Source organism: Fundulus heteroclitus, chromosome 24, assembly GCF_011125445.2.
Source record: "Fundulus heteroclitus isolate FHET01 chromosome 24, MU-UCD_Fhet_4.1, whole genome shotgun sequence".
Classification (NCBI taxonomy): domain Eukaryota; kingdom Metazoa; phylum Chordata; class Actinopteri; order Cyprinodontiformes; family Fundulidae; genus Fundulus; species Fundulus heteroclitus.
Genome location: NC_046384.1, coordinates 19,113,630 through 19,136,797, shown reverse-complemented (window position 1 = coordinate 19,136,797; position 23,168 = coordinate 19,113,630). Strand labels below are relative to the sequence as shown.

The 23,168-nt window shown below is 44.2% G+C and overlaps 2 protein-coding genes across 2 annotated transcripts in view; both read left to right on the top strand.

Annotated features, from left to right (window-relative positions):
• Positions 1-462: 462 nt before the first annotated feature.
• On the top strand, positions 463-10,571 carry LOC118557902 (DNA ligase 4-like). Its single transcript, XM_036128358.1, has 3 exons — positions 463-509; positions 5,508-7,577; positions 9,796-10,571. The coding sequence occupies exons 2-3, from the start codon at positions 5,515-5,517 to the stop codon at positions 10,469-10,471; spliced, it is 2,739 nt and encodes a 912-aa protein (XP_035984251.1). The 5' UTR covers positions 463-509; positions 5,508-5,514; the 3' UTR covers positions 10,472-10,571.
• A 3,960-nt stretch (positions 10,572-14,531) lies between these two features.
• Positions 14,532-23,168, top strand: part of fam155a (family with sequence similarity 155 member A) — a 39,547-nt gene continuing 30,910 nt past the window's right edge. Inside the window, exon 1 of the mRNA XM_012850522.3 lies at positions 14,532-15,790. Coding sequence (XP_012705976.1) covers positions 15,104-15,790 — 687 coding nt within the window. The 5' untranslated portion in view covers positions 14,532-15,103. The remainder of the gene's footprint in view (positions 15,791-23,168) is intronic.

Below are 23,168 nucleotides of genomic sequence, written 5' to 3'. Positions count from 1 at the left end.
ATTATTCAACTGTCTGGAAGTCTTGATCAAAATCCAGAGATGTCAGGGTGACATGAGAAATCATTGCTGACTTACTGAAATGTCCCATAAACAGTAACTATCTCTGGACTTTAACCTGGACTTCTCTTACATAAGCAGGACAGTGAAGGGAACCACATTTGTGTAGCTAATAAGCGTGTATTTCTTATTATCTTTAACCGTAAACAAACTGAACGCACGTCCCAGGCAATTGCTCTCTGCTGCCCTCTTGTGGCGTGTGCTGCAACTACAACATTGCATTAAGCGAAGGTGCATCTAAATGATTACTCTAAAATATACAGAAATAATACAGTTATTTTTTTGGGAGGAATATTGTTCACAGATCGCAGTAAATATAACGACGAGTGCGCGATTTAAGATCGGAACAAAACTATTTATTCTCGTTTCTAGGGGACTACGTTGTTCGCGGGAATCAGGAGAAAAAAGCCGGATGTAGCTGCGCGGACCTTCCTAGGTGCAAACATAACACGGTAAAACCATTTATTTGTATATTAGTGCTGGGAATTTGGCTGTTGGCAAGCTTTTTAAGAGGAGCTGAAGGAAATTAGCTTTAAATTTTAATGTGTGACGCTTAATTTCAACACATTTGGCAGTTTGCTTTGGGAAAATGTATCAAAATTGAAAGAACAACAACATAAACATTTTTATTTCTAAACTTGGAACATTAATGTAAGCAGGCCTACGCTGGTAGACATGATAGGGGTAACTAGAATATAATCATTTTTATTTGACCTTTCCGGTGTTTGGTATGAGTAAACCGAATTATAGTGGTTACCACCAGGGACGTGCAGAGACCGTTGGAGGGGCAGGTGCTCAAAGTTAAAAGAGGGCACATGGGGCACGGATTTAAAACGCGATACAGAAACATACCTTGCTATACATCCGGCTGAAATGTACCAACCCATACTATAAAGAATGTAACATGGAATCAAGGGCGTAGGTTTGATTTGAACTTTGATTTGAACTTTAACCCTAGGGACACTTCATTGCTCTGACATCATTGGTCCTACGCAGTATGCATGCTCCTATTTCTTTATGCTTGACTTGAGCGTCAGGGCGCGTTTCTTCTGTCTAAAGAGAAAAGCAGTATTTCTTACTACATTTATACAAATTTTATAAGCACGACACACACTGCTTTTTGTTAATCTGGTGGCCTAGTGGTTAGAGCATTGATCTTGGGTCCCAGAGGTTCTGAGTTCAACTCCCACAGACTACCATTCTGGGTCCCTGAGCAAGACACTTAACCCCGATTGCTCCGCAGGCGCCGCACAGTGGCAGCCCACTGCTCACCAAGGGGATGGGTAAAGATGCAGAAGTGAATTTCTCCATTGTGAGATCAATAAAGTTCTATTATTATTATAAATTATAAAGCAGCGCCCGATCTGATGAACGTTGAATTGAGACTTTTTTCCCACTTTGAAAAAGTTTGCAATTGAACTTACCATCAACAGAGACCTATCAATTTTTACCATCTGCAACATTCCAAACACATTTCTTACATCATATATCTGAAGAGTAGATAACAGCTTCTCCTTACCTACATCTTCTCAGACCATTAAATTATTTCCCTAACAATAGTGAGTTGTCGATGTTTAAATGTGCAGTAAATCTTAATACATAAGGAGCATGGAGGACCCAATACTGTACTTTGAGTAAGATTGGTGACACCAAAACTGAATTGTTTCATGAGTGGTTGTCCATTTCATCACTCAAATGAGAACCACATACTATTGGTATATACTAGTAAGACTAATAAAGAACAGCAGATAAAACTTTAAGATATGTTAAGGCCTATATTAAATTAATTTTACGACCATATCAACAAATTAAATACTTTTTACTTTTTTGGTGTACCAAATTACCCTCGTAATGAAGTAATATTTTATGGATTAAGTCCCTGATGATAAGAATGGCAAGCTCCGCCCCTGGTTTGCACTAATTTACTAATAGACAGTGTGGAAATCTTTGTACAATAAAAGCAATGTAAATAGTGTTCCTCGGTTGTATTTGTCGTAATTCTAATTCTAGAAGTAGAAATAGTGAAATAAATAGCACTATCATTTTGTGAAATCCTAATTACGCTATTATAAATAAGTAAAAGTCTAAACAAAATATAGCAGTTGTTTAGGCAGCATATAGTGTTGTTGTGTTGTATATCATATAAAAGAAATATCACCTGCTATTTATACCTGAACTGCATCAGAGGGTCAACAAAAACATTAAACAATAATAGCAACGAAATATTGGTAAAAGGGAAACCCTCACCTTTTCTTTTTCAGGCAGCTGTGGCTAAGAATCAGAATTTTTAATAGTCTACAGTCTTTGCTTTTCCATCTTTCCAGCCGGCTTCAGAACTCCAGCCTGGCACAAAATATTTAGTTTTATAAAACAGATTAGGTTTCTGCTGATAAATGCATTATACTTCAGAATTAGATGCTATTTTGAGATGCTAACGTTGCTTACTTACATTTCTAAAGTTCCATAAATCAAAACTCTCTCGCCTGCTTCTTTACAGAACTGCACTCAGCAGCTTTCACCTATTTTACTGCAGATAATTAGTTTCTTAACTGGGACTAGTTCCGTAGCCTAGTATTAATTGTGGTAACCACAGTATTCCTGTATGACTCAAAACTGAAATCTCCGCTCCAAGCAAGCACGCACACGGACAGACTAGAAAACAGCCAATCAGAAAGAGGTAAGGCGGGATTTAAAGCAGTATAACCAATGACAGTGGAGTTAAACAGCACAGAGCACAGTCAAGTGTGCTGCAGATTTAAAGGGGCAGGACCACTGAGCTATATAATACACTGGAGTGCTGATTTTGCCGAAAAACTGAAGTCACTGGCCGCCATCTTGCTACTCCCTACTCTCACAGAATCCCATAGGATTTGGTTGCAACAACAAGCAGTTTTCTGGCTGAGTGAAAATATTTCACAGGTAATTCTACAGTCAGTGGATGTACTAACACTATTAACTACTAGGAAATTAGGTGCTGAAATATTTTACATGTTATTCATATTAAATATATATATATATATATATATATATATATATATATATATATATATATATATATATATATATATATATATATATATATATATATATATATATATATATATATATATATATATATATATATATATAAGTATGTGTATATATGTATATATATATATATGTATACACATATGTAAATATATTTTTTTGTACATTGTTATTTATATATTTATAAATGTTAAACATATTATTTAAAAGAAATAATATGAGCTGTGTGAAAACGAAATTTCGTTCTGTATGCACTCTGTGTATACAAAATGACAATAAAGAAAGTCTAAGTCTAAGTCTAAGTCTAAATGAATAAAATGCAAAATATTTCAGCACATGACTTTCTCAGTACTTGATATTTTTAGAACATAACATAAAAGTATATGGCATTTGAAATTTTTAAAGTTTTAAGCTCCCCCTGAACATGAGAAAATCCTCGTTATTCGATGCTGTAGCGCACATATTCCCTAGTTACTGGAGAAAAATAGGGAGTACCAATATGGCGGCTGGTGGCTTCAAATCGACTCGTTCAAACAGACGGTGATTAGCACTCCAGTGTATTATAGAGATCAGTGGGCAGGACAGACTGGCCAGCGTGAGGCAGCGGAGCTGGGAGCTGCGAGAGAAAAAGTAGGGCAGAGTGAGGGTACGTTATGTGGATCATGTAACCAGCCACGGTAGATCTAAATTATTATTCTTTTGGACATGCACCATGCACACACACACCAACAAACACGCACAGATAAAAAAAAAAAAAAAAAAAAAAAAAAAAAAAAAAAAAAATTTTACAAAAAATTTAAAAAGGGCACTTTGGGCACCAAGGGGAAAAGGGGCAGGTGCTCAAGCCCCCTCCGCCCCCCCCCTCTGCACGTCCCTGGTTACCACGTCTGAACTAATTCTGCTACTTTTAGGGAACTGGACTACATGTGATCGGCTTTGGTTTATGATCTGAAATGCTAAAATTGGTCAAGCGTATTATTCTGCTTTCTGACAACATGCCTGATGTAGGTCTAGAAACTTTAATCTTTTTTTTTTAAGCGCAGAGCTTAAACACACATTTAGATCACCTTAACTGATCCATCTTAAACTCTTAGGCACCACTTGGACCATTTGGTTTTAAGCAGAGGAAGTTTAAGTACCACAAAACCTAAACTATTAATGATCCCGTTTGGGATCAAGTGGGTTTGTCACTTTGATAAGCGTTCTATAACCACTGGATGTGATTGGCCAGACACTCAGATAGGGCTGGGCGATAAATCGATTTAATCGATTAATTCGAGTTTACATTTTTTTAAGAATAAATTTTTGGAAAATCTGGATTTTATTTTTCCAAATTAATCATTGGGCTTCCGTGAAGAGATCAGCACGCAATGCTGAATATATGTTTAGGAAAATATATTGTCAAAATAGTGTAAAAGGAAACTTTTTTTTTTTACCGTAAAGCGAGGCATTTTAATTTACTCATTTACTTATTTTTTTTAAACTTAGTTTGAAGTTACACAAGTGATGTGAAGCCTGCTCTTAAATTAATTACTTTGATTTCTTTTTATAAAAAGAAAAGGAGGAAAAAAGAAATCGATTAATCGGATTTTGTAAAGTAAAATCGGAGATTTTATTTTAAAGCCATATCGCCCAGCCCTACACTCAGAGCCACTTCCTTTTTAAGAGCGTTTCTAAACCTTTTTATTTGTATTTTCCAATTAAGATGTCCGACCAAAATGTTTCACATTAGATTCTGCAAGTATAACAGTCATGGGAGTAATGTCTCACATCACTGTCTCTCGGAGACTGCCCTGTCCTTTTCCTATGCACCACTGTTATCCTGTAGATATTATGTTTTTAAACACTCAAAAAAGTTGTGGGGCCATGCTAAGGAAGATCCTATGGTCAGTTTAAAATGTCAAGTCTGTAAAGAAATGTGTATATTGTTTCACAATATACTTCTTGAAGAGAATTTGGAAAGGGCTAAAGACAGTGAAGACAGATCAACTTTATAAATTGATTTATGGTACTTTTTATTCTATACACCCGGGTTGGGGGGGGGGGGTCACAGGGTTAGAAGTGGGAACATTTTGAACAGGAAACCGATCAACTGCATCACTGGTTTTCTAACTAAGATGCTAATGTTTGTGTAACTTATATCTGTTACTTCACACATTTAATTATTCACCAGGGGGTGCTATGTGAAACCGATTGAAGGTATTTAGTCACCAAAATATCAAGACTAAATAGAGCGTGGAAAAGATTAAGTTCCCTGATAAATCGCTTCAACTATAGTTGATAAACTGACAACACTACATTAGAATCATCCTTTATTTATCTCTCAGTTGGACAATTCAGGCCATCAGCAGCAAAAGTGACAGGCAAACGTGCATAAAAATAGGTAATAATAATAACATTTCTTTATCCTTCTTGCCTGTTAGCCTCATCATGGAGGGAACTTCCAAAAGTGATGCCTCTGCTGAGCCAAGCGTCGCAGCTCAGGTTCCTTTCCTTCACCTGTGCACAACATTAGAGAAGATCCAGAAGTCCAAACTCCGCCCGGATAAGTCCAAGATCCTCGGGGATTTCATTGAGTCATGGCGGAAATTTCATGCCGCGCTCCACAAGGACAACCCCAAAACTACAGACTCCTTCTACCCTGCTATGCGCCTTATCGTCCCCCCCTTTGAACGAGAACGAATGGCGTATGGCATCAAGGAGAGCATGCTCGCTAAGCTCTACATTGATGTTTTAGGCCTCCCAAAGAACGGCCCAGAAGCCAATAAACTGCTGAACTACCGTGCTCCGACCACATCCCAAGGAGAAGCTGGGGACTTTGCCGGCATGGCGTACTTTGTGCTGAAGAAACGATGCACCAGCCAAGGGAAGCTCAGTGTCAAAGAGGTCAATGACTTTCTCGACTCTGTGGCTATAAACAATGCCAGCAAGCAGAAGGATCAGGTGAAAAAGAGCCTGCTGCATCTCATCACTCAGAGCTCTGCCCTGGAGCAGAAGTGGCTTATTCGGATGATTCTGAAGGACATGAAGCTGGGGGTCAGCAAGGAAACCGTTCTCCAGGTCTTCCACCCGGACGCCACAGACCTCTACAACGTCAACACGGACTTGAAGAAGGTGTGCCAGCAGCTTCACGACCCCGCCGTGTCTCTAAGCGAAGTCTCGATCGAAATCTTCTCTGCGTTCAAGCCCATGTTGGCGGCGGTGGCTAACATCCGCAACGTAGAGAAGCAGATGGGCAACAGCCCCTTCTACATCGAGACGAAGCTGGACGGCGAGCGCATTCAGCTGCACAAGGACGGAGACGTCTACAAGTACTTCAGCCGCAACGGCTTCGAGTACACGCAGCAGTTCGGGGGCTCGCCGCTCGAGGGTTCGCTCACTCCTCACATCCACAACGTCTTCAAGAGCAACGTCGTCAACTGCATCCTGGACGGCGAGATGATGGCGTACAACCCCACGGCAGAGAACTTCATGCAGAAAGGGAGCAAGTTTGACATCAAGAGGCTGATGGACGACTCGGAGCTGCAGACGTGCTTCTGCGTCTTTGACGTCCTCTTAGTCAACAACCAAAAGTTTGGCAAGGAACCCCTGAAGAAGCGGCATGAAATTCTCCAGACCGTCTTCAACCCTGTCAAGGGACGGCTCCACGTGGTGCCAAAGACCGAAGTGCGAACCACGCAGGAGGTCGTCGGTGCGCTTAACGATGCCATTGACAACAGGGAGGAGGGGATCATGGTGAAGGACCCTTTGTCCATCTACAAACCGGACAAACGAGGGGAGGGCTGGCTGAAAATAAAGCCGGAATACGTGGATGGCTTGATGGACGAGCTTGACCTGCTGATTGTTGGCGGGTACTGGGGTAAAGGAAGGCGGGGCGGGATGATGTCCCACTTCCTATGCGCCGTTGCTGAAGCGCCACAGCACGGCGAGAAGCCATCCGTGTTCCACTCCCTCTGCCGCATCGGCTCAGGTTACACCATGAAGGAGTTGTACGACCTGGGGCTGAAGCTCGCAAAGCACTGGAAAGTCTACCGGAAGAACGACCCACCGGCGTCCATCCTCTGCGGGGCAGAGAAGCCGGAGGTATACATCGAACCTTGCAACTCGGTCATCATCCAGGTGAAAGCGGCTGAGATAGTAGGGAGCGATATGTACAAGACCAACTGCACCCTGCGCTTCCCCCGGATCGAACGGATCCGCGACGACAAGGAGTGGCACCAGTGCATGACCCTGGCCGAGCTGGATGGGTTTCGCAGCAAGGCGTCCGGGAAGCTGGCCTCGCGCCACCTCCACATCGACAGCGACGAGCCACAGAAGAAGAAGCGGAAGCTGCCTGTCAAAGCCAAGAAGGTGGCGGGCATCATCGACCACTTCAAGCAGCAGGACCTGTCCGGGGTTTCCAAGGAGACGGACATGTTCGAGGATGTGGAGTTCTGCATCCTGAACGGCACCGAAGATCACCCAAAGTCCGAGCTGGAGAAGGGCGTGGCCAGGTAAAAACGCTTCTTTAGCCTTCATGTCATGATCTAATGGCCTTGGCTGCTTTGTACCCTACTTTATTGGATATTAAAAGGAGCTGTCTATTATGGGATGTCTTGTATCAGCCAGGTATCAAATTTGACCTTCCAGGAGGACGGTTCGTATCTGCTTTGACAGCAAACAATTTAAAAGGGTTCCCAAGGAATCTAGGAAAGTAGGCTATTTGATTTCAGTATTTTTTAGGTCTATAGATAAAGAAAATATGAGTTGCATGCTTTTTTATTATTCCCTATTCCAATGTCTAAAGCAGAGGTCACCATCATGGAGCCATTCCTCACTTTTTCCTTATTCCCTTCTTTTCTTCATTGTCCCCTTCTTTCTTTCCTTGGGTTTTCCTGCCTCCCTTCCATCCTTCTATCATTGCGTCCTTCCTCTTCTCCTTCTTGCCACCCTTGTGCTCTTTCTTTCTTTCTTTCTTTCTTTCTTTCTTTCTTTCTTTCTTTCTTTCTTTCTTTCTTTCTTTCTTTCTATGTATTAAAATGTGGTATTTCATATTTTAATATAAATGTAAAGAACTAAAAACTCTAGAAAGTAGATTTTTAGAAACAGACATTTAAGATGAAAAATGTTTCTTTTAAAGTAATGTTCTCTATTCTACTGTAGGGAATTTTTTTGTTGGACTTTAATCAATAAGATCTTGCAGTAAAATGTCAGATATCCTTTTTTTTTTGGTTTGCTCAGGCATCATTATGCCTCCTTTTTAATAAGTCTGCTGACCCAAACCAGGGTCAGAACCAAAAATGGAAGAAGTGAAACAGTTTCAGATCATTTACAGTCAAAATTAATGATATCTGAGATTTGAGCATCTTTATAACCCTTTATCTGCCTTTGCGCCATGGGTTTTCAAGGGAAAGGGATGAAGTCCCTTGTTATTTTTAATATATGTTAAAGACCTCCCTAATGTTTCAGATAAATTTTCTAAAATCTTATTTGCAGACGATACAAGTGTGTTTTACTCCCATAAAAACCCTGACATTTTCATAAAGGTAGTTAATGAAGAACTTGACAAGTTATCCTCTTGGTTCATGTCCAACAAATTGTCACTTAACATAAAAAAACAAGTTCTATATTTTTTGGTTATAAGTTTGATACGTTTAAACCTCCAATGAAAATTCGAATTGATAATACTTCCATTAATAATGTTAGATCTGTTCGTTTCCTTGGTGTTATTCTAGATGATTCTTTATCCTGGAAACCCCACTTTAGTGCCATAAGTACAAAACTAGCCAAAGTGGTCGGTATACTGGGAAAAATCCGCCACCTGATTAACAAAAAAGTTGCAATGATGTTATATTATTCAATGTTATATCCATATATTAATTACTGTAATGTTGCTTGGGCTAGCACCCACCCAACTAAACTGGAATCTGCTTTTCGACTTCAGAAGCGAGCTTTAAGGCTAATATTTTGTGTAAATCGTAGACACCCCTCACAACCACTGTTTGCTCAGGCAAGTATTCTTAGTGTTTACCAAGTGAATCAACTTCAAATAGCTTTATTCCTTTATAGCTCTATAAAAAAGTTACTTCCTCAGCACTTTTGTAATATTTTTACTTTTAATAATGAATTTCACCTGTATCCAACTCGTAGTAGTTGTCTTACCATGCCTCTTTACTCTCGCACAACTCAAACACAGTTTAGTGTATTATACAGAGGATCAAAGATATGGAACAGTCTTTCCCACATTATTGACAGATCTTTCTAAAGAACAATTTAAACGGAGAATAACATTGCTGCTACCTAGTTGTCTGAATTTTCCATATGGATTTGTGGTCTAAATGATTTTAGACTGTTTTAAACTGTTTTTGAAATATATTTGTTATTATGGAGACTGCCACTCATTAAGCCCCTTGAGGATTTTTCAGCAGTTTTTTAGTGAAACATGATTCTGTTTTTATGTTTTGTTGTGAAAATAAAAAAAATAAAAAAATAAATAAAAGTAGCCATGCGTACTCTACAAAATTAGGGTATAAATTGGAAAACGTCCCCCTAGTAGCTAGAAATGGACCCATTGTCCCCTCAGGCGGCTGAGGAAGCTAGACACCTACCCTGCTGACCTCCGACACATTGCCAGCTTTCCTCCCTACCAGCCCTTCGGGAGAAAACCTTGTTCTGGGTTTTTCCACATACTTTCCAACAGATGCGTGATTCATCCTGTCATCCTCCTGCCAGGTGCGGCGGCATCGTGGTCCAGAACCCGGGGCGGGACACGTACTGCGTGATCGCCGGCGTGGAGAACATGCGCGTGAAGAACCTGATCTCGTCGAATCAGCACGACGTGGTCTGGGCCTCCTGGCTGCTGGAGTGCTTGGACCGGAAGGAGGTGGTGCCATGGCAACCGCGCCACATGATCCACATGTCGCCCTCGACCCGCGAACACTTCGCCAAGGAGTACGACAGCTACGGCGACAGCTACTTCGTGGACACGGACGAGCAGCTGCTGCGGGAAGTGTTCGGCCGGATCGACAGCAAGCAGGCGGCGGCGGCAGCGGCGGTCGGCGCAGCGCAGGTGGAGGAGCGTTACGGCTGGGACGACCTCCCCACAAGCATGTTCCGACCCTTCACCGTCTACTTGGACATGTTCGCCGACGTCGGCGACCCAAAAAGCGCCATACGCGGCACCTGTCTGGACATCAGGGCGCTGGAGGTTCGATACCACGGAGGTACGGTGCTGCAGACGTTGGAGGAAGGAGTCTCACACGTCGTCGTGGAGACGGAGACGAGACTTCTGGATCTGAGGACTCTGCGACGCTGCTTCAGGAAGAAGTTCAAGATCGTGAGGGACTCCTGGGTGACTGACTCAATCAGAGCGGGGCATCTGATGGATGACGCCGACTACTTGGTTTGAGGCTTCGCAGCGATAAGCAAAGTTTCGATTTTTAACTGGTATTTTAAGTCCGTTCTGATAATGTTAGAAATAAAGGTGCAAAATTAAACAGTGCTATCAATGTGCTTCCCAGGGTCCTAAAATATTTTTTTATGGTTTGAAATTGTACATGAATGAATATGGTAATTATCTTTATGAAATTAGATAATTGCATGGTGGTTGACACTGGGTACAAAGTGAAACATGGTGGCGGCAGCATCATGCTGCGGGGACGAAATCTGTCTCTGTCCTCATCTTTCACTTTGTTGGTCCATCACATGAAAATCTGACAGGATTAGCGTGGAATATTCAAGGGACATGAATAGTTTTTAAATGTAGCCATAAATCTCTGATTGCTTTGTCAACTCTTTTATTTAATCAACTTAAGGGTTGATCTGGGATGGATTTAAATCCTAAATGAACCCAGGCTTTTAGTCTGCCGAGGGAATAAACCAAACGCGCCCGTTGATGTTTTATCCGGAGGACGGAGAAACGGCCGGGAACTTTAAAATGAACCTTAAAATCGTAAATGTGGGTGAGCTATTCTGTTTAAAACTGAGAACATTGGAACATTTATGTGATTTATTTTCTCGAGTTTTCTTCAGTAAACTGATTTTCTCACTTTTAATAGACAAACTCCAAGCTAAATACTTTATACAATATCTGAAAATATTCAAGGGATGTTCAATCTACACATATCATCACTACTTGCTAATGTCGTTTTGTTTTAGAAAAGATTATACCGCTGCTGTGTAAAGGAGCTAAAATTAAAGGTTGATTTGTAAAAACGTTTCGGCGTAAGATAATTTTTTTACGAATCGTTCCGGGGTTGGTGCCAGTGAACGGGTATCCGATACAGGATACCCGAACCATCACTCCTCCACCACCGTGCCTGAAAATATGAAGGTGTCTGTGCTGATATGCTGTGTTTGATCTTCTCCCCTGCAGCCAAACGGACCCTCCTACGTCTCGTCATTGACGTCGACTTTGTTCTGGAAGTTTTCCAAGCTGAAGTCGTGCCACCAACCCTCTTCGCTTTCTCCTAAACGAGCTTTTTTCTAATCGCTCTCCCTTCGGGTGGCACCTTCACAGAGACATCGCCGCAAAGCAACCGGCTTCAGCCTCGGCTCTCCGGCGCGCGCTCGAGCCGACAGGAAGAGTCCCTCGACCGCCACAGGGCTTGTTTCTATCTTCAGAAATGTCACCAGCGCGTCTCGGGACCCGGTTCTCTGTTGTAACCTTCATCGGCTTCGCCCCTTGGGTGCCAAGGTAGGCCGCCTGCGGTCGCCCCCGAGAATTATTGGGTGGAATTGCCGCGGCCGTCGGCACCTGCCAGCGTAGCGTGGCGTCACGGTTTAGGCTGGCTTTTAGCAGAGCATGAAAAAAAAAAAAAAACGCTCGAGTCGAAAGAAGTTTGAAAGAGTGAAGGAAAAATTGGCGCTTATTAAATATGTGGTCCAGTAAGTACTCTGTAATCCGTCGCCCACTCTGGACTATTTCTAGGTGTTTCAGAGTGAGCGTTTGAGTGACAGGCCTTAATTAGAGGTGCTCAACCAGTGCTTATTGCGAGTGTGAAGCCTTGACAAGCTCCGACTGTTGGGCCCTCCGAAAGAGCTTCCATCAGAGCCGAGGATCCACCGACGGAGCGCGCGGCTTCGCGAAAACACTCCAAAGGGGATAACGGGGCTTCGCTGGGCCGGCTGGGGGCGGGTGTCGGTTTGGGGACGCCAACCGGCAGCTGCCTGCGCTCAGCTGAAATATTGAAGCTCCTGAAGTTCCAGCTGTGGAACAATCGTGAAGACCCGGCACTTAAGCGCAGCTGGACTCGTGAAACCCAGCCTGCTCCACGTAAAGGTTCTTTTGACGTGACGCAGTTACAGAGCCCTGCAAACGTCTCCATATCCCTTTAATAAAGGACACAAGGTACATGACGCAGATCAGATGGAGGGTCAGCCTGAGCCCCTGCGATGGGGAGCGTCGCCACTGACGGCCCACCTGACAAGCATGTCTTTAGTGGTAGGAGGACACCTACGCGCACACAACACGATCGTAACACAAAGATGGCCTCATTTCTGAAGCACAGCTTTCTTGTCTCTGTTGTAAAAAAACACCCAAAAAATCACATCCCCACAGCATGACGCTGCCTCCGCCATGCTTCACACTGGGGATGGCCATTTCAGGGTGTAAGTGTCAAGCCCCTCGTTCTGTTTTTTAGATTCCTCCACACGAGCTGTGGATCTCTGCAGTTCCTCCAGAGTCACCGTGACCCCCCTTGGGTGCTTCTCCGATTAATGCCACTAAAACACATGAAAAGCTTGTGTTTATAGCTTGATCAATATGTAGATACAGATAATAACACTGACATCTGGGCAGTAAATGGGAGCCAAGTAGCAGAGGGCGATGCAGAAATGGCAATCAGCAGATTTGGTAATGAGTACAAAGAGAAGAATGGAAAGAAAATGACCCAGGTGAGCACCAAACCTGTGCAAGCTGCTGTTAAGACAGCCGCCATGTGCCGACAGAACCGCATCTGCTGGAGCGCTGTAACAAAATAAAACAGCTGTGCTGAACTCCAGCGCCAGGGGAAATGTTTCTCTGCGCTTTTGTCTCGCGCAGAGCCTCGGCTTTGCGTCCGGCGACGTTTTTCCTTCTCCTGGATTTTCTCTCCCACCCTCCTCCGGCTGCGTAACGGCGGAGCGAACGCGAAACGGGATTTTAATTGCGAAGTTTCAGCTCCAGTCTTTGTGGGAACATTTTAGCGCAGTCGCTCTGGCTTGATGCGCCCTTGAAAGACGGGATGCAGCGACTGCTGCGCGCGCGCATAACGTCAGAGTGGGAGAAGCTTCGTCAGGTTCACGGGATTACGGGAGACGACGGCGGATGTCGGGCGGCGGGACCTTCACAATAAAAGGGAACGAACGGGGGACCGAAAAAGCACAGATTGTCCTGACGTGTGAAATCTGAAAATTTGATCCGCTGTAAAACAGTCGACAAAATTCGGTTTGCATAATTTTGTTACGTCGCCACGTAATATGATTCGCCCAGCTGCATCATCAACATTGATAACTTGGGGGCTTTAAAACAGAGCCACATAGTAGGGTTTTCTTGGAAATACGAATTTTCACTTTCCAAAACAGTTTAGCTATTCGCTCTTATGTGCCTGTAGTTTACACTTCTTTAAGACAATTTTAAAGCCTAGACAATATTTGTTAGTTTCAGATTTTATATTTGCATAACTTTAAATTTGTTGATACAAATTGTATATTTAACAAGTTTGTATATCTTGGGGTATGATCGTTATGTTCTATTATATTTTTGACACAGTAGAGCACTCTGTGTGCTTTCTAAACGTTATGTACCGTTGACTACCTTTCAGAGCGGACTTATCGAATATAGCACCATTGCAAATTCAGCTTTTAATTTTGCTTGACATTTTCCTCCCGTTCAAGTTATTTCCAAATGTCAAGTTATTGTGCTTTTTAGGTGAAGATATTTTATGTAACATGAATTGATCAATTTCCATACGATGGATGAAAAAAAAATCTAGTTCATTCATTTTTGACCCCTTAAGGTTCGGATACTAGAACTTCCATTCTCTCCCTGCAAAAGTCTGATTTACATGCATAGAAAAATATACGCTTTGTGAGAGTTTAATCACCAAAACCAATATTTAACAACTGTTATTTAACAGTTGTTAAAAATAGGAAAATATAAATGTATTAATACGTCTCTGATTCTTTAAAACAGTACATTTTGTTTTAATGAACATAATAACTGATAATACTAATAATACATTTTATTTATAATGCACTTTACATTTCAAATAAAATCTCTAAGTGCTACAATAGCAGAGGGTTAAAAACAGTTCCCAAAGTATAATAAAAACAAAAACACAATAAATCACCTTAAAAGCAAAATTTAAATAATAAGTTTTAAAAGGCTCCCAAGGGTTGAGTCTAGAAACTCATGTTCAGTGAAATTACCCCACCAGGCAGAAAAAAAAAGAAAAAAAAAAGGCAGAAAAAAAAGGAGACAAACGGCAACCTGTGAGATCTTATTTTGACATTTACAACCGGAAGTGAGGCTGCGCGTCGTTGCGGGCTTGACGCAGGCTGCTGCAAACACACACCGTCTCTTGGCGGACATGGCGGCAACTTGATGAAGACGGCGAGGGCTTGGATAAGAAAAAAGACGTCTGTGGCAGGCGGTAGCTAGGCCCCATCCGCTGACGCAAAAAGGCAACAGTCCTTCGCCATGTTGGAAGACGATAGCGCCCTTGTCCGCGCGCGACCGAGGCCGGGGAAAACGTAAGCGCGTCGGCGAGTGTTTCTCACAGCGGAGTCGCGGCTACGCAGAGGAGCGGAGCGGAGCGGCGCCGCGCGGCAGCACGGGGCGGACGGGAGGACAGCCATGGAGGATGCGGGCCGCGGTCGCAGGAGTCTGATTTCCCACCCGGCCCACGCTCCTTTGGATGGGATTTACCGCTGATCGCGACGGAAAGCCGGGACAACCCACTAGCCGACTCTTGAGGGGAGGAAAACGCGATCTGCTCCCGACGTCCATGACTGTTGCGGCAGAGGAGCCCCCACGGTGGAGTCGGCCGGTTCCCAAAATATGACCAGGGGTGCTGGGACGTGTTGGCAGCAAGAAGACGACGACGGCTTCCAAATCTGGCTAGAGCCCCCCCGTGACCACCAAAAGCCATTCACCGACTCCGAGAGGGCGCAGAGATGGCGACTGTCCTTGGCATCTCTCCTGTTCCTCACCGTCCTCCTCTCTGATCGCCTGTGGTTCTGCGCCGAGGCCAGGCTGGCCCGGACCCCGGACAAGTTCGCGTCCTCCCACCTCCACTCCCCCCGCACCCACTCGGCGCACATTCCCCTCACAGAGAGCCCCCACGCTATTTTTCTAGGAAACTCCACCAAACATCTGTGGCGCCTCGAAACTCGCCACCGGGACAGTTCGTCCGGCGACTGCTTCGCCTTCGCGGATGCGGACGACCTGTGCCGGGGCCTCTCCGACAACCAGGGGCCGCGCGTCGCTAACATGAGCGACTTGTACTTGTCCTTTTGTAACTCCTACTCCCTGCTGGACCTGTTCGACGGCTCGGTGAGCCCGGACAACCTGAACTGCAGCGTCCGGGCGCTGGAGGAGGGCGACGCGACGCGATGCAGCGACTGCGTCCAGGCGTACCAGCGCTACGACCAGCACGCCCAGGAGAAATACGAGGACTTTGAGCTCCTGACTCAGAAATACGAGCCAGGGGCTTATTCGGTGAGGACGTGCATGGAGCAGTGCAAGGTAGGTGGAGGGAGGGGATGGAGGAGGGTAGGAGGAGGAGGAGGGGAAGAGGGGGGGTGGGGGGGGTGATGTGGTGGCCATCTGTTGATTTGGGCCCGGATAGATGCCAGTTTTGGTCCTCCTGCTCCTGTCGCCATGGAGACGGATGTCAGATCCAAGGAGACTCCCGGTCTCATTCATCTCCTCGTTGTATATAGGCCCCGTGCTGATGTGCAGACGGAGGCCCCGCTAGTGGATCCCTCTTTTTGCGCATAATCTGCCATCGATTTGCGCGATAACCGCTAACCCCCCCCCCCCCCCCCCCCCCCTCCCCCCCCTGACATAACAGCGCCTTTACAATAAGGCTGACGGCTTGTGCAAACAGCCCTCTGAGCCCTGTGCGTGCTGTCGCAGTCCGACAGGTGTTCATCGCGGCCGCCCTACTCCACATCGAGTGCAGTTTCATTAAAGTCAAGAGGTGGTTTCCCTGCCTAATGTGCCGGAAGTGTGTTTTTTTTTTATGTGTGTTTGCACATCGCCAGGCTGCCCGTCTCCTCCGGGCTTGTTTGATTTGCCTACAGCTGTGTTCAGCACCGCGGACAGCGCCAGGCTGCTGCTGCTGCTGCTGCTGCTGCTGAATGGCGCTAGCCCGGCTCCATTCACAGAAGCCCTGGCCAATCCCAGATGGCCTCCATTCACCCGACTAGGAGCGGATGCACGTTGCACGGGCGCAAAGACTTAAAAAAAAAACAACAACAACAACACGCAAACAAAAACCTGATAATTTGCCTTAGGTTTTGTTCCACTTTGCGTGCGTCTGTACGGTGTTTGGATTTTTCGAGCCTCTCTAGGATACAGAGCCTTGCAAAAGCATTCCCATCCTTTGAAATGGGACACTTGATCAATCTTTGATTTATTTCTTTGGCATTTTGTGTGTTCCACCAACACAAAGTAGGGGATATTTGGGAAGCTGAAGGGTAAATCATGGTCGTGGTAGCATCATGAGCCGGGTCTGTCTTGTCAGATAGGAAATTTGAGAAGAACGTGTGCAATGCTTCTATGCAGCCCACTCAAATCAACAGCAATGGAGCATGGCTACCAGCTTTGCACATCTAGAAACTAAAATTATTGCGCTTTTTTATGTAAAATAACTCAAACTCAGTCAGAGCGTCTCTAAACATCTGTTTTCAAACTCGGCCATGGATACTCGATTGCAATTAGGTCTGGACTGTATATACCACTGTAGCTCTGGCTGGATGTTTACAGTCATTCTCCTGCTGGGAGGTGATCCTCCACCCCGGCCTCCAATACGTTTCCTCCATTGTGCTTAGCTCCACCCATGCTGAAGAGCATCCCCACAGAATGATGCTGGCGCCGCCATGTTTCACCTTGGGGATGGTACGTTCAGGCCAATGTGCACCCTTGCTTCTCTGCCACGCACCATCTGAGTGAAGCGTCTTCTTCCACATGCACAGCTAGTGCTCTCAGCAGATTTTGCCACCGGTGCTGTGGAGCTCTGCAGTTTCTACAGGATTCGTGATCATATTAAAGCCCAATTAAATACCTTCATGTCTGTTGGTAACATCACTAAATGGGGAAGAAGTAGGAACATTTTCACAAGCCAGAACAGTCCACTGATTCGGATGAAATTCAAAGCACCAGGCTTTATTTGAGCAGTAGAAGTGGATTTAACGTGTGTATTTAAAGTGTTTACAACCAGAAAACATCCCACTTGTTTCTTGGAGGCTGAGGTTTGATTTTCTTTTGATTCCTGAGAAACCAGATACCGTCTTTTCCATCACGCTCTCTGTTTTCCTGTGCTCGATGGTATCCCCTGAGCATGATTTCATGTTTTTATCCTCAGGCAACCTCAGGTCCATTCTCTATGCTCACCTTGGCATTTGTAGGGAAAACAGTCATTTAGTCACGCAGCTAATTTCTTTAACAGTGACCATTATCCTTCACCTTCCTTGATTATAGGTTTTCTTGGGGCCTTTATGTGTTACAGAAAGAGCAGCATGACTCAAACGATAATGCGGAGCTCTGGTGGAGTTAATGGCTACCTGCCTTGGAGAGGGTTAGCAGTTTAAGTTGGCTCAGATGGATTTGTGTGTTTTCCGTGTAAGATCAGGGCCCCCGTCGAGCTGCAAAGTGTGAAAACAGTAAAGCAACCGAGCCGCGCCTTATTGTCTCACTCATGGAAAGCGTTTGCCAGGGGGACGATCTCTGACATTTCGAGTGAGCCTCCCTGACACGGAGAGAGGCGTTTTTTGTTGAGTGCATCTCCGCCGGTCCGCAGGTGGTGCTTTGATTCCTCTAGCCTGAGGTGAAACATCACACGGCGAACACGGCCGGTGTTGCCGTTCCTCGCAATGGGATCCTCCATCATCTGACTCTGGAAGCCCGCCATTCATTCATTCATGCTGACAGAACATTCAGAAAGCAGGATTGAAGCGCTAAGCAGAAGTATTTCCAAGCTGTCAACATCAGAAAACAACGAAGCTTCTGACATTAACAAAGCCGGCTACTGTTGAGCCTTTTCAAATGAAGCGTGCGTTCTCTTGCAGAGATGTGATAACCTAATACAGGTAAAACGGACACATCTCAGACATGACTATGGCATCATTGCTTTCTGAGCAGCAGACTAGGAATGACACTATTACAAAGAAATCCTCTGCGTCAGGGTTCTCCAACTCCAGTCCTCGAGCTCCAGTGTCCTAGAACTTTTCGATGAGTCCCTGGCCCACCACACCTGAATCAAATGGCTGAATAAGCTCCTCACTTTGCAGTCAAATTCTCCAGAGTCCTGCGAACGATCCGATTGTTTGACTCAGGTGTGTTGAAGCAGAGACGCACAAAAGTTGCAGGACACCGGACCTTGAGGGCTGACGTTGAAGACCTCCGCTCTACATTTTGTCACGTCTCAACAAGCTTTACTGTACTTAAACATAAAGGTGAAATTGAAATGATAAATCGTTTACAAAAAAAAAAAAAAAATCTACCAGGAAAGCACCTGAAAAGTTTGCCGTTCATTTGTAAAGAGCCCCTTTACTATGATTCCCTTCAGACGTGTACTTTCAGGATAGACCAAAAAAAAGCAAGAAATGCGTAAGTACAACCACCTCTCACTCGGATACCGGCAACCAACAAACTTTGTAAATTTCTTATTTAGGACAGTCCACCTAGGTGTCACTCAATATCACTGCATTTGTCTTTTGCCCCGATAATCCGAAACCCTTAAATAAAATCCCCTGCAGCTCTTTGCCTTCAGTAATCACTTCATTATTTAATAGTCTTCCTGTATATAATTTAATCTTCCAGCTGTTTGTTACAGGATATTAATGAACGAGCTGCCTCACCAAGACCAAGGAACCAATCTGACGGGTCAGGGACAAAGATGTAAATGTCCCACTGATTTCACTGTAAACCAGTCAGAAGGTCTGTTCTCATGTTCATTTTAGCACATGTACATATGTGCTGTGCGACTAAATTGAAAAAAGTAATTCAATGTTTGATTGCTAAAATATTTGCTAGCTGCAGCCCTAATGTGAGCCAAATAGCTTAAGAGAAAAAAAATACACATCTCTGGTTACTTTCTATAAATAAGAATAACATTTTTGTTGACTCTTTGTTTGTGTCAAGAAGACATCTACAGTTCTGGTTGATGATAAAAGCTGTGAAGTTAGAATAGGATAAGAGGATCCTTTATTGTCCCACAGGGGAGATTCGGGTGTACCAGCAGCAAAGAGCAAATTTACAACACAAGAAAAAACTATGCAGTTATTAGTTATTGAAATATCACACTCAAGAAATGTGCCAGTGAGTAGGGTGATTTTAAAAATGTACAAAAGGTGTATGTCTATCTATGCATAATGAACAACAAGAGATAGAAAAGCAGTGCCGATAACAGCAGAGATGATAAACAAAGTAATGAGCCACTGATGTTTCATGAGAGAACATTCATATTATTTTTTACAAAACTTATGCAGCTAGCTTAGCTAGCCTGGTTAACTCTGCTAGTGCAGTTAGCTTAACTGCAAAGCTGCAAATGTTGCATAAGGCTGCACTCTGTTCATACTTGAAAAACAGATTTTCTAAACTGCCAGGTAGAAATAGAAGAACATCCCGTCTGGTTGGAGAAGCAACTTGGAAAGACTTGGTAGAGGCCCCAGTTCAATGTAGAATATGTCGTAATATGTTGGGTGCAGTGCTGATTAAAATGTCTAACAGCTGCTGGAAGGATCCGCGATAACGCTCCTTTGTGCGTCCAAGGTGCAGCAGTCTGTCACTAAAGGAGCTCTCCAGCTCTGCAACTGCTTCATGCATGGGGTGAGAGACGCTGTCCAACAGGGATGTTCGTCTTGCTGGAGACTTTCTGTCTCCCACCACCTGCACCGGGTCGAGGAGGCGTGCTGGGAGAGAGTCGGGTATCCTGTTGAGCTTATCTAACTGCTTCCTCTCAGCTGTAGATAAGCTGCTGCTCCAATAATATACGGCGTGGAACAGTCTCCCTCCGTGTTTTGGAATCTGATAGCAGACCAGTTTGGACCAGACACCTAAAATATGCAGGGCAGGGGCCCCGGGGACCACTGCCATAGAAGACGGCTGGTGCCACAGAGTCAAAGAAGGTCTCCAGGTCTGCACTCCTAAAGATCTCCGCCTTCTTAGCAGGTAGAGTCTGCTCTGACCTTTCCTGGGAAGAGCCTCAGTGTTGTGACTCCAGTCCAGCTTATTGTTCAGGTGAGCACCCATGTACTTATAAGAGTCCACTGTCTCAATGTCAGTTCCGTGGAAGTTCACCGGCGTCAGTGTGGTGGGTCTGCAGTTGCGGAAACCTACCCCCAGCTTCACGGTGTTTCCTGCGCTGAGCCCGAGATGGTTCCGCTGGCAGCAGTCTACAAAGTCCTGCGTTCACTGTCTGTACTCCTAACCTGTGATGAGGCTGACTATTGCAGAGTCATCTGAAAACTTCTAAAGAATGGCACCCTGAGGAGTTGATGGAGAAGTCTGCAGCGTAGAAGGTGAACAGGAACAGTGCCTGCACAGTTCCCCGCGGGGCCCCTGTACTGCAGACCAGCCTGTCAGAGATACAGATCACATACTGTGTGCGGTTCTGTTCAGTTTCTGTCTACCCATGATTAATCTCCGCCTTATTTACTGGATAAAGATAGTGATCTTTAAAACTTAATCATCTAGCTATAACAGGAAACATGAATTACTTCCACACAGGATAGAAACAGAACGTTTTTTGTTAAAAAAAACGTTTTTAGATTAGTAAAAAAATTTTGCCCAGATAATTATTTAAAAAGTACTCGAGGTAAGTTTCTAGTTGTCTTTTTAGTCTCCAAAAAATTACATTTCCTGCCGTCTGTGGCCTTCATGTATTAAAGTTCTGTTCCTTTCAGAGTACTGTTTGTTTGAAAGCAGAAAATGTGGCTTTTATAAATTAGTTTAATACTGTAAGGCACATTGAAAGAAATACAATACATGCTGATTTTGGTTTTCCTTCAAGCTACAAGCTCATTTAAAGCCACGTTTGTCGCTTTTGCAGTATTGGTCCACATAGTTTAAATAATTGTTTCCATCCATCCATTTTCCAACATGCTTATCCCTTGTAGGGTCGCAAGGGGTGCTGTCAATGGGCGAGAGGCGGGATTCACCCTGGACAGGTCGCCAGTCTATCGCAGGGCTAATCGTTACCACTTATACTTATGATAGAACATCCACTTCCATTTCTACAGTTATATTTCTCAAGACACTTTTTTTTAAATAAACAAATGAAGCCAAATGGAAATGCTCCCACTTGGAGGAGACCCAGAGGAAGACCCAGGACATGCTGGTGGGACTATGTTTCTTAGCTGGCCTTGGAAGGCCTTGGGGTTCCCCCGGAGGAGCTGGTCCTAGTGGCAGGGGAAAGGGACGTCTGGGCCTCCCTACTAACCCCCGCGACCTGACCTTGGATAAGCGGAAGAAGATGGATGGATGGATGGATGGATGGATGGATGGATGGAAAAACTGAGTGCACCTTTGCTGTTTCCACAAGCTTTAAGAAGCAAGGTAGCAGCCTGGATGCAGCTCATTAAATGCAGTTGAAGCAATGATAATCAGGATGTTTGGTCACCTCAGTAAAAGGACGAGTCTTGGCAGTTTGCTGCTCTTTAACATGCAGGTATACTTCCAGCTGAGGCGGAAAAACGTCAGCAGTGACCTTAAAGCAGCACTGTGTAACCTTTAGCCACTAGGGGCACTAGACCTGTAACTTCCAGGTCTGGTGCCCCTGAAGGCCAGTGGCAACACTGCACTGTTGCAAAATTAAACAGTCTCCCTCCGTGTTTTGGAATCCGATAGCAGACCAGTTTGGACCGGCAGACTGAGAAGTCATGGAGTTACTTGTAAAGACAAGGCCACATTCACCCTTCTAGATTAAATCCTATATCAGAGAACCAAAAAATATGTCTGGTCAGGTAAGTGTCATATCTGTTTTGTTTTGTTTTGTCGTTACTCAGACTGCCTTGACCTAGAATGGGTCATGTGACGTAGAGCGACGGATCCTACCCTCTCAAGTTACATAGGTTACATCGCCAAGTGCTATATATTGACCTGAAATATAATTTGATATATCTCAAGTATAGCTAACACTTGGGTCAAAACTTACACAGAGCTGCTTTACAGAAGTAGTTGTTGCATTTCCTCAATCTGGAAACAATTGCAGAAACATTTCCAAACAATCTAGGCCTTCAGTCTACAGGGTAAATATTCACAAAAGCTACATTTATTAATATAGTCACCAGTAGACGTTCATTAACCGCCCCATTCCCCTCCTATGACAGTTTGAGCCACTATAAGTGTCGCTATATCATATAAAAAAAAACAATTAGTCAGTTGTTTTTTCACAAAGAAGATCATAATAGCCAATATATAAAGTAAAAATGAAGTCAAGTTTAAAGGTAGGGGGTCTAAATGTGCATAGAACATGCCAACACCTGCAACAACTATCTTTACCCGTGTGTTGCATTATTGGTTATTTTACTGTTGTTCAGGTGTTTTCTAAGCTCAGCTTTACTGAAGAACATTAAGTAGGGTTTTCTGTAGGAAACAGAGCTCAAGAAATTGGGTAATTGTCTTAGAAAGGTCTGTAGCTACAGGAACTCCTCCAGCTGTTCAGCATGGCTACCCCCACAGAGTAGCCAGGCACTGTTACTGTCAAAACGTCCACGTAGGATGAGAAAATTGCAGTTCACTCAACCGTCTGCCTTGTTTGTTGTAATTACTGTAATAATAATGATCTGAAATGATGCAAAAAAAAAAGTCACCTTTTTAATCAAATAAAATCTACTTGTCTCCGGGAAAGACCCCTCCAGCTACCCCGACAGTGCTATCTTCATTTTGGATCTCTCCG

Coding starts and splice junctions, on each gene's coding strand:
- LOC118557902 (XM_036128358.1), top strand. CDS start 5,515: ATGGAGGGAACTTCCAAAAGTGATGCCTCTGCTGAGCCAAGCGTCGCA. Junction 7,578..9,795: donor CTGGAGAAGGGCGTGGCCAG/GTAAAAACGCTT, acceptor TCCTCCTGCCAG/GTGCGGCGGCATCGTGGTCC.